Source organism: Enhydra lutris, unplaced genomic scaffold (assembly GCF_002288905.1).
Source record: "Enhydra lutris kenyoni isolate GAN:26980312 unplaced genomic scaffold, ASM228890v2 scaffoldscaffold46, whole genome shotgun sequence".
NCBI classification, from domain to species: Eukaryota; Metazoa; Chordata; class Mammalia; order Carnivora; family Mustelidae; genus Enhydra; species Enhydra lutris.
The window spans coordinates 7,004,169-7,015,444 of NW_019154130.1; the positions used below are offsets into that span (position 1 = coordinate 7,004,169).

Here is an 11,276-nt window from a genome sequence, read left to right on the forward strand (position 1 = left end):
CTAAAAAGTTGGAGAATATGCTTCTTCTTTAAGCCTAACTAACTAAAGTCTAATAAACTAAGCCTAACTAACAAAAAGTCCAGCCAACCATTTTTCAATTTGAAATTCTGATAAAAGAATAAAAGATGGTTATGGATTAGCATTAATTTACTTCACTGAATTCAGATGATCTGTAAATAAATATGCGTACATGGAACGTATTCACAAAACACACTTTGTTATCCAAAGACCTCTGACTGTTCAGTGCATTCAGTGTACAAGAACAAAAAAAGCAACGATAAGATCACGGTTGTTGCTCAAGAACCAAGAGAAGTGAATTCCTTTTTTTTTTTTTTTTTTGGTTTGAAGATTTATTTATTTGAGAGAGAGAGAGAGAGAAATCACAAGTAGGCAGAGGGGCTGGCAGGGAGAGATGGAAGCAGGCTCCTTGCTGAGCAAAGAGCTCAATGCCGGACTTTGCACCCCGAGAAGTTAATTCTTTTTTTTTAAGATTTTATTTATTTATTTGGCAGACAGATCACAAGTAGGCAGAGAGGCAGGCAGAGAGAGAGGGGGAAGCAGGCTCTGAGCAGAGAGCCCGATGTGGGGCTCGATCCCAGGACCCTGAGATCATGACCTGAGCTGAAGGCAGAGGCTTAACCCACCAAGCCACCCAGGCGCCCCCGAGAAGTTAATTCTTAAAAAACAGTGTGTGCATGGGTGCCTGGGTGGCTCAGTTGGTTAAGCATCTGCCTTCAGCTCAGGTCATGATCCCAGGGTCCTAGGATTGAGCCCCTCATCAATCAGGCTCCTTGCTCAGTGGGGAGCCTGCTTCTCCCTCTGCCTGCCACTCCCCCTGCTTGTGCTGTCAAATAAATACATAAAATCTTTTTAAAAAATGTATGCATAAGACATCCTTGTCTAGACTTCATTTCATAGCAACACTGATGACCATATTACCAATCAGTGGTTAACTTAGAGGCCATTAACACTTTTCTACCTCTTATGCAAATAGCTCACATCTATTTTCTTATCCAAAAGTGCTATATCCAAACACTGATGTGAAAACAGAAGCACTTTTTGTTTCATTCAGCACAGCTAATCTTTTTCATCTACATCAAATGACAGCAGAGACTAATTCTGATAAGCCAAAAAACTTCCTGGATGATAGCATCCTTGAGAGGTCAAAATGTACAGTCAAAGCAGCACACATACACACACACAAAGAAATTCCCTTTCTTTTCAAAATAGTCTGTTAATGAGTAAAAGAAAAACCGGTACAAAAATGTGTTGGAATTGGCCTGAGTCAAAATAATACTGGGTCTTTCCCAACAGAAAGCACTCTTTGTAGTAAGTCACTTTTGTAGTCTCTGGCAAAGTTTTTGCAGTCATTTTGTAGTCCATGGGATTCATACCAACAATCCAATCAATTCTAGAACTATTCACCAAACTTATTCACCACAAAAACAACTATTTAAGAACCTGGTAAATTTATAAAATTGTTAAATGTGACAGACTCAAGATCAACAATAAGCTTTTGATGACAGCGATTTCATAACAACTGGAAGGTATAAATTAGCATAACCTTTCTGGAGAGATCCATGCTAAGAGTCATATCAGAGGCCTTGCAAATGTTCACAGCCTTTGACTCAAGAACTCTTTGAGGAATTTATTCTAAGGAAGTAATCAGGTGCAGAGATACTCTTTCACTCTAATGTTACTCAAAACAAAAAAAAACTGGAAATTGGGGCGCCTGGCTGGCCCAGTAGGTAAAGCATGTGTTTGTTTGTTTGTGTTTTTTAAGATTTTATTTATTTACTTGAGAGAAAGAGAGAGAGAGACAGAGAGAGAGACAGAGAGAGAGCATAAGAGGGTAGAAGGTCAGAGATAGAAGCAGACTCCCTGCTGAGCTGGGAGCCTGATGCAGGACATGATCCCGGGACTCCAGGATGATGACCCTAGCGAAGGCAGCTGTTTACCCAGCTGAGCCATCCAGGTGCCCAAGCATGCAGTTCTTGATCTTGGGGTTGTGAGTTCAAGCTCCACAATGGGTGTAGAGATTAGTTAAATAAGCAAGACTTTAAAAAAATAAATAAAGGGACGCCTGGGTGGCTCAGTCGGTTAAGCCGCTGCCTTCAGCTCAGGTCATGCTCCTGGGGTCCTGGGATTGAGCCCCGCACTGGGATTGAGCCCCGCATCGGGCTCCTTGCTCAGCAGGAAGCCTGCTTTTCTCTCTGCCTCTGCCTGCCACACTGCCTGGTTGTGTGTGCTCTCTCTCTCTCTCTCTCACAAATAAATAAATAAATAAAATCTTTTAAATAAATAAATCTTAAAAAGAAAAAGAAAACTGGAAATAACCTAAATAACTAAAAATAGAGAACTGGTTATTAAACAAATCATGGGTTATATGTGCAGAAAAATACTATGCAGTTATGCATGGAAATATGCTCAGTTTACATTAAATAAAAATAACACTACAGAGCAGAATATATATATTAACTCAACTTTATTTAATAGTATGTATACATGCAATTCTATATACACAAAAGCTGAAGGAAACCACACTGACTATAGCTCAGTTATGAGTTACAGGTGTTTTATACTGCGCTTTTCTGAACATGTGTTATTTTTACAACCAAAAAACAAAAGCATTTACTTAAAACACTAGACACACAAGCAGGAAACTTAGGTCCAAGTTCCAGCTATGATACTAGCTATACTGACTTTATTGATGAGTCAACTTTATACATAAGGAAACAGATGCAAATTAAGTGGAGATAAGTAAGCAGCTATTCATAATTAAAAGATTAAACAATGTAAAACACAAAACACACTGTTAAATCTAAATCACTATATACAAAGCACTGATAAGATGAATCATATTTTAGGTCAAGATGCTGAATAAATGCTCAGGAAAAAGAGTGAAGCATTTTCACTCTTTAAGGAAAAGTTTTATACAGCCACCTCTCAATCCACCCAAAATTATATTCAGGATCTTATTCAAAAGAACTAAGCATCTTTTTTTCCTCAAAATTTTAAACTAAATTGAAAGAGCTATGCCACTCGCCAAGTCAAGTTTAGATGATTAAGTATGTGTTTTCAGTCCAATGCCCTCTGCAGTGAGTCAGTTTTTGCAAAAAGTCTTGATTTATGCTGCAATTCTATAAAATTGTGTGTATTGTTTAATAGGAAACAAATGATTTTAGCTCCCAAGGAGATTGAAAACTACTGTATTTTTAAAATATTTGACAACTCCCAAACAGATCACTAAATTTTATTACTAATGACAAAAATTAGGATTCAGTACTTTGTTATTATTTTACTACTTTATTATTTATTATTTTACTATTATTTATTATTTATTTACTTGAGAGAGACAGAGAGAGAGACAGAGAGACAGAGAGAGCACCACTTCTTAAAATGAGACCAAGAATTACACTAATTTTGAAAGACAAACTCACAAGGTACACTGTTTTCAATTACCTAGAACTTCTTGTTTGAAAAGTCAAATTTCTTCAGGAACGAAATACTAATGTTAACTTACTTTTCTAAAGCATTTTTCTGAAAATTCTGAACCTGAAGTCCCAAGTAAGGCCTCTCTAAAAGTCACGGGGACCTACATAAAATGCATTTGACATTTAGCTTGAACTTGACATAAGCGTCTACTCAAAGAACACGGTAGTAAGTCAAATACTGTGGCCTGAGTATAATGCTTCCTGAGTCACACTTGAGTACAAACTCCATTTGGATACTGTTGCAGCTATTCAAGTTTTGGTATTGCTCAGTTTCATAAGGCTATGCTAAAGTTCAAGGAAGAGCTTCCTCTGATCCAGTCCCTCCCCGCCCCCCAATAAAACCCCACTACAACCAACTAAAGCGTGTCTCTTACCTCCTGCTACAATTTAAAACCTTTTAACAAAAAAGTATTTTCGAAAAAGTATAAACAGTCATGCTTTCAAAGTTCAATTCCTTGCTCTACAAAAAATTCATTCAAAATTCTTTAAAAAGATTAACACACTGAGAGAAGCTGAAAATTAGGGAAATTTAAAACTAAGCTTGAGAATTTCTAAAGACTAAAAAAAGGAAAACAAGTTTTGACAGTTTAACAAATGAGGAAATGACTTTAAAAATATTGTGCCTTATAAGAACCTCTGAAAAGTACAATATATCTGTATAGCAAAATGAGAAAAATATCAGGGAGCAAGAATTCAAAAATCAAACAGCAAAATTCCTCTAACCATCAACCTTGTAATCTTATTTATTACACAATGACAGAACACTCAGAAAAGTCAGACAGCAGCTAGTCAAATTTGTGGCTTTTTCTTTCTTTTTTTGCGGGGGGGCGGTTAGTGGCTTCTTAAGCTTTGCTGTTTCTATGAGACCTAGAAAGCTCTTTCACTGAACCCACAACCCTCCATTTCCTTTAATAGTCCACAATTTTCTCTTGAAAGCACATAGATTATGAAATCAGGCATAGTTAAAGTACTGAATAGGGACACCTGGGTGGCTCAGTAGGTTAAATGTCTGCCTTCAGCTCAGGTCATGATCCCAGGGTCCGTGGATGAGTCAAGCATCAAGACCCTCGCTCAGTGGGGAGGCTGCTTCTCCTCCTCCCTCTGCCTGCTACTCCCATTGCTTGTGCTTGCTCACTAATGGTGCTCTCTCTTTCTCTGACAAATAAAATCTTTAGAAAGTAAAAAAAAATAAAAAAAAAAATTAAGTACTGGGCGCCTGGGTGGCTCGGTTGTTAAACGTCTGCCTTCCACTCCGGTCATGATCCAGCGGCCGAGCCCCATATCGCGTTCCCTGCTCCGCGGGAAGCCTGCTTCTCCCTCTGCTGCTTCCCCTGCTTGTATTCCCTCTCTGTCTCTCTCTCTGTGTCAAATAAATAAAATCTTTAAAAAAAAATAACAAAGTACTGATTAATCTTAGAACTTACATTTGTTACCTTTAAAAAAATATTTTCCTTGCTCGATTATAAGTATATAAAAATAATTATATAAAAAACAGCTATATTCCTCATAAAGTTATAGTAAGACCCAACAATTCCATTTTTGGGTATATATCCAAGAAAATGAAAAATATATGTTCCACCAAAGCCTGTACATGGATATGTCATAACAGCACTATTCCAACAGCTAAAAGTACCTGCGGAAACAACCCAATGTCCGTTCATAGATGAATGGATAAAAAACATGGTATAGCCATACAATTGGAATATTATTCAGCCACAAAAAGGAGCAAAGCACTGAGACAAACTACAATGTGGGTCGACCTTAAAACATATTAAGTGAAAAAATCCAGATACAAAAGACCACATTTTATATGATTCCATTTATATGAAATGTCCATAATAGGCAAATCTCTAGTCAGCCTATACTTTCTCTTGCCAGGGGTTGAGGGAGGGAAGACTGAGAGTGACTGCTAGTGCATAGGGGTTTCTTCTGAGGTGGTGAATATGTTCTGGAACTAGTCAGTGGTGGTGGTTGGACAACCCTGTGAACATACTAAATGCCACCATTTTTTTTTTTTTTTTTTTTACTTTAAAAGCTAAATGTTCTGAAAGATGAATTCTGTATCTCATTTTTTTTCCCCCCTGTATCTCAATTTTTAAAAATTCAACCAGGGTCATGTCTGCTGTCAAGAGGTAAACCCAGCTAAAATTTGACTTTCAGAAAATTATTACTATATAAAAATGAAACTAGTTTCCTGACACAGCTTAAAATCTAGCTGAGGGACATTCCAAAGATGACTTCTTCAAAGGCTTAAATTAGCACACACAAACACTCTCCCAATGTGACTACTTTGTTATTAAAAGGATAATTCACTTTCAGCTACTGAGGTTCTACCAAATATATTAAAATTATCATGACTGTTGGAAAATATAAAATTCTAACTAATCTACTCACTTCCTAAATAAACTTTTAATCCTTATATTGTTCACATAATTCTTGTACCTTAAGACAACTACTTTTAAGACTAGCATTACTCACAAAAACACTTCAAGAATCCTGGCCACAATCAAAATCATATCCAAAGGCTAGAATATGAAATTGTTTTCATTTCTTTTTAAGGTTTCAAGTTAAATCAAGCTTCAATAAACACTGGCAATTTTATAAGAATTACTTTACAACTCTATTCCGAGGTTAGATTTTACATGGCATAGATCATGCTGCCATTTCTTAAAGAAGTGGTTTCAGTAAACCGTGGTTTAGCATGCAGAGGAACTTTTGTTGCATTTTAATTATGAGTCATTGTGTGAACACAGAAGTTGTAAATATACACACACACACACCCTCAAGCAGGAAAAGCAGTAGAAGGACAAACTGTACCTGAGAAGACTGGTTTTGAATTCACCCAAGTTATCAGGAAAACTTAACTAGTGATGCTACAGAAAGTGGACTGTACGTAATGGGCACTCTTGGTGCTGGTCCTCGTTCGGCCATACTAGTGGAATAACCTTAGCAAAATCATTTGACCCTCTGGGGAGCCTGGGCAGCTCAGTGGGTTAAAGCCTCTGACTTTGGCTCAGGTCATGATCCCAGGGTCCTGGGATCGAGCCCCACATCAGGCTCTCTGCTCAGCAGGGAGCCTGCTTCCTTCCTCTCTATCTCTGCCTGCCTCTCTGCCTACTTGTGATCTCTGTCCAATAAATAAATAAAATCTTAAAAAAAAAAATCATTTGACCCTCTGTAGGCCTCCATTTCCTCACTGGCGTCCAGGGTGAAACGTCTTACAACTCTCACCAGTCTTTGATTCTGCTGTTAAGCAGCTTAGAGCTGTGGGAGGCCTAGCAATTACACACTAGGCAGCTCTCATATTTTTGTGTACTTAGGCATCCATGCCATATAGAGTAATGAGAGAACTCGGGGTTAGCCACAATGAAGAAGAAAAAAAGAAAAGTGCACATAGCTCCTGATGGTATTGGTTTGCTCCAGTTGGACCTAATAAAGAGAAAGCACCTTTGCCAGTTTCCCAGGGGATAGGAGTGGTGCCTATGTCTCACCACACCCACTATAGTCGGTTTTTCCTAAAAGAAATCCAGTGGGGACGCTACAAAAATGCTGTAAAGCACCAAGTACTTTTAGTCACTGTATACTAATAGAACAGATCAATTCTAAATTAAAGAAATAAAACAGCTTTCTCTTTCTCAGAAAAAAGAAATAAACAGCTTTTGTTCCAAACATTCAAGGAATTGTAGATGAGCACAGTGAGTTGTACATATATTTAGCAACAAACACAGTGTTAACCCAAAGAAAATGAATTATCTGTAGAACTAGGAGGTTCAAAGCACTGAAGTTCAACATAACATTATTCAACACAGTCCTTTAATGCTTTTCAGTTTACAACTCCAGCTTCCAGAGGAAAAGCTTCACTAAGGACTTGCTGAGATGCTTCACCTCTTTCATAGCAAGAAATAATCAGATCTGCCTGTGATGGGGTAGTGTCAATAAAATAGAAGTCACTATCACACAAATTGGTTTATAGAAGCCAAAGTTCAAATGAGGCCTACTCAAAAGTTGTTTCAGGCGGACCCCAAGATGACTTTCTGGAAGAGCTCCTCCAAAACAGGACAGTCCTAGAGAACCTGTCACCCCTGATTTGTACATCAAACACACACATACACACATTCTCCCTTTCTCTCTCTCAAAATGGATCTTTGTCAAATATGGCCAAAGACCAACCCTAGGTCACCTAAGCAATACCTGTCTGGTTATGTCTGGCAGCATTCCTTTCGGAGGGGTTACAGAGCTGTGGTTCCTAATCTGGTCCCTGTGGAGGGACCACTAAGTGGTACACAGATGGACTCTGTTGGGGGGGGCGGTCAGTGAAGTTCCTGAATGCCTATGCAAAATTTTGTCTCCGTGCACATTTTTCTGGGGAGAGAGCCCTTGGGCAGTCAAAACTCCTGGGGCTGTGAACCAAGGAAAGTTAAGAACCACTGGTTTGGCGCCAAATATAAAAGAGGAGAAATACACTGAAGGTACCCATGTGAATACAATAGGAAGTAATGCCTGCTATTTGAGGTGCAAAATAACAAAGGGTGAGGTTTTTTCAAAACACAAAGAAAATATGATATGATGGTCAGAAGTCCCTAAGGGTCAGTCCACTCCCTTCATCCTCTAGTATAGATGAGGAAAATGAGCTGAGAGGCTCTTGACCAAAACCACGTATCATAGAGACAGGTTGACAAAGCTGAGAACCAGGTTTGGCAGGGTTTCTGCCAAGATGGTAGGTTTATACTTTTTTCAAAATGGGTTTGACCGAAATTCCCCATATCCTTATAAATACCCTACTTTATTAAGAAGGTAGCCTTCAGAAAATTTAAAATCAAGCTTAAGCATAGGGATTTGATTCATTAAAATGTCCCCAAATCATTAATCAAATTGCAAATCTTTCACAAAAGCCAGCACACAGATTTGTAAGGGGGAACGTTAGTGGCTCATTATCACCTATTCTGTTGCACTGACTCCAATTTTGAAAAAGCAGCACAGGTCCCAAGCTCATTAAATGAAGCTTCTAAATGTAATGGGAAAAGACAGCTATTGACAGCCTCTTAAAAAAGATACTAAGTCAGGGTCAAGCTGACTTCAAAGTGAATTTGTATGATTTCTATGTACAAGCTCCTTCTGAATCCTACTGAACTCCTACTGAATCCTCCCCTACCCTCTTAAAGTTAACATCAAGAGTGCTGCCTAAACACTAAATGATTTTTTTCAACACAGCTAATGGGGTCATTCATAAAATGAGAACAACATTTCCAGTAACCATGTTCACAAACACTACATGTAGTAGAAACAAAGATAATAGGCAGTTATTCTGAAATCAAATTAAAAAATAATTATTGTCATAAAAAGTTACAGGACCATTTGTTCCAATGCCAAACTGTGCCTCAGCATATGAAATTTAAAGCAGTCAAAAACTCAACCTCACCTGAGAAGTGCAACCGAAGTGACATTTGAACCCAAGTTCAATGACAGCATGCCCTTCAATTTCAAAGGAAGTGCTTTACTCATTAAAAGAGATTTAATGGCATATGTTTCTAAGGCATACACACAGTCTCCAAAGACATGCATTATGATAAACTTTCTGACTGCTTGTGAATTATATTTAGCCCTTTCTATAAGCTCATACGCAAGTCTCCCAGCCAAAGGTGTAACTGGCATAGGCCTCTGGAAGCACCTGTGGCCTGAAAACGCTTTTTTTTTTTTTTAAGATTTTATTTATTTATTTGACAGAGAGAGATCACAATAGGCAGAGAGGCAGGCAGAGAGAGAGAGGGAAGCAGACTCCCCACCGAGCAGAGAGCCCGATGCGGGGCTCGATCCCAGGACCCTGAGATCATGACCTGAGCCGAAGGCAGAGGCTTAACCCACTGAGCCATCCAGGTGCCCCGGCCTGAAAACGCTTTAACCAATTCTCAAGGTTTTCTTTGCGGCAGTTTGAAGAAGGTTCGACCATTCTATTTTGGGTCAAGGAGACTCCCTTCCACCCCAAGTGACCTCAAGTGGGCCAGAGCAGTTTGGGAGAATGCACTGCGAGCGCTTTTTCACCAGGCCACCGCCTGCGAGACTCCGAAAAGGATGGAGATCTGGTCACCATCGAGGCGGCGAAAGAATGCGGCTGGGCTGTCTGGGGCTCACGACAGTCAGTCCGCTCTGGATCCCGCAGCCTGTGGTCAGGCTGTGGCGTCAGGAGCACGCGAAGAATCAGATCTCCGGGGCACGCAGAGGGAGGAGGCGGGGAGGGAACAAGTGCGAGGTTAGGTGTCTGCAGGTGTCTCCGGGGGGAGGGACGAGGTCGTCGGGACCGGCACAGCCGAGTGACTAACAGTGCGGTTTTGGACTCGGACAAACTGGTCACAGTGTCAGGCTGTGTGACCTTGAGCACAAAGCTCGACCGCTCTGCGGCTCAGTTTCCTCATCTCTAAAATGGGGGTTGTTGTAACGGAAAACGCACCTTGGAGCGCTTGGCACGGCGCCTGGCACATAGTAAGCGCTCCCTCCCTACAGCTACTACTGGCTCTCGGGCTCCTCTCACCGCCAGGAGGAACTGGGGAAAAACTGGGGAAGCCCCGAGCAGGGGAGTCCCCAGGAGGCGGATCCGGGGCTGGGGCGGGCGGATCCGGGGCTGGGGTGGGGGGACCCGGGCCGGGGACTCACCGAGCACGTCTGCCGAGCGGTGCCGGGCCACGAAGCACGCGTCGTCCCCGTAGCACGCGCCCTTCTTGAGAAGGCCCTTGCGGAAGTCTTTGCCGAAGCCGCAGCCGGCCGTCACCAGCCCGTAGTCACCGCCACCGCCGCCACCGGCCCTGGGGTCGGTCTGCGAGAGGCCGCCGAGTACGGCGCGGGCCACCAGCCGCCCGTACGAGAGGACCGAGAACATCGCCGCCGCCGCCCCCCCGAGGAGGCGGGGGGCCCGGGGAGCAGGAGGACGCGGAGGCCCGGAGCCGGCTCTCTCCTCAGCCGCAGCAGCGCCGCCGCCGGGGCGCTCCTCAGGGCGGCGCAGAGTCGCCGCCGCCGCCCTTGCCCGACGCGCGGGGCCTCGCACACGCTCCGCCGCGCGCACCGGAGCCAGAGCGAGGTCAGAGCCGGCGGCTCCTCCACCTCAGCCCAAGTGGGGTCCCGGCTGCAGCCACCGCTGCCGCCGCCATCTTCCGCTCCACTAGCGTGTTCCGGGCCGCGCCGGCAGCGCCGCCCCCTCCATGGCCACGCCTGTGACCCCGCCCACAGTTCGCGGCTCAGGCCCAAGCCACGCCCCCTCAGGCTCGTACCTTATATAGCCTCCGAGGTCGAGCGTGCGCAGAGGGTGTGGACGCAATTTCGCCTGGGAGTTGTAGTCTCTTTACTTCACGGCTTAGCATCCAGAACCTGGGAGGATTCCCCGCACACAGAACCTAAATTAAGTTATTGAAAATCACAGATGGGCTGTTTGAAAGTTTCCTCTCAGTTTTAGCCATATATTTTAAAGGCTATTGTTTTAAATAACCCCATCATCCCTTCAAAGAAAAACCCAAAAGAAACAAGGGTCAGGTCATGTAGTATTACTCCGCAGTACATACCTTGAGAAACTGAAGTACACAACTTTAGAGACATCTCCAGAATTTATATACTGGAAGGGTTTAGAGGCGGCAATCTGGAAAGAAGAGCCATTTTACATAATATTTAGGAAAATTTGAGGAACTATTACTGTCCGTATTAGACTGGGGGGTGAACAGGCAGATAGTGATGGAGATAAAGAAATGGCCACTATAGATATATCATATAGAAGTGTTTCAGACTTTGCAAATGATTCTG

At 42.2% G+C, this 11,276-nt stretch overlaps 1 protein-coding gene across 2 annotated transcripts in view; it reads right to left on the reverse strand.

The window, feature by feature from the left end:
- LOC111156392 (PTC7 protein phosphatase homolog) overlaps positions 1-10,630 on the reverse strand; it is a 40,942-nt gene extending 30,312 nt beyond the window's left edge. For both annotated transcript variants that reach the window (XR_002641200.1, XM_022517239.1), the window contains exon 1: positions 10,143-10,630. Coding sequence is in view for 1 of the 2 variants with exons in the window: in XM_022517239.1 (XP_022372947.1) it covers positions 10,143-10,365 (223 nt within the window). In the remaining variant the exon portion in view is untranslated. The remainder of the gene's footprint in view (positions 1-10,142) is intronic.
- Between the last annotated feature and the right edge of the window lie 646 nt (positions 10,631-11,276).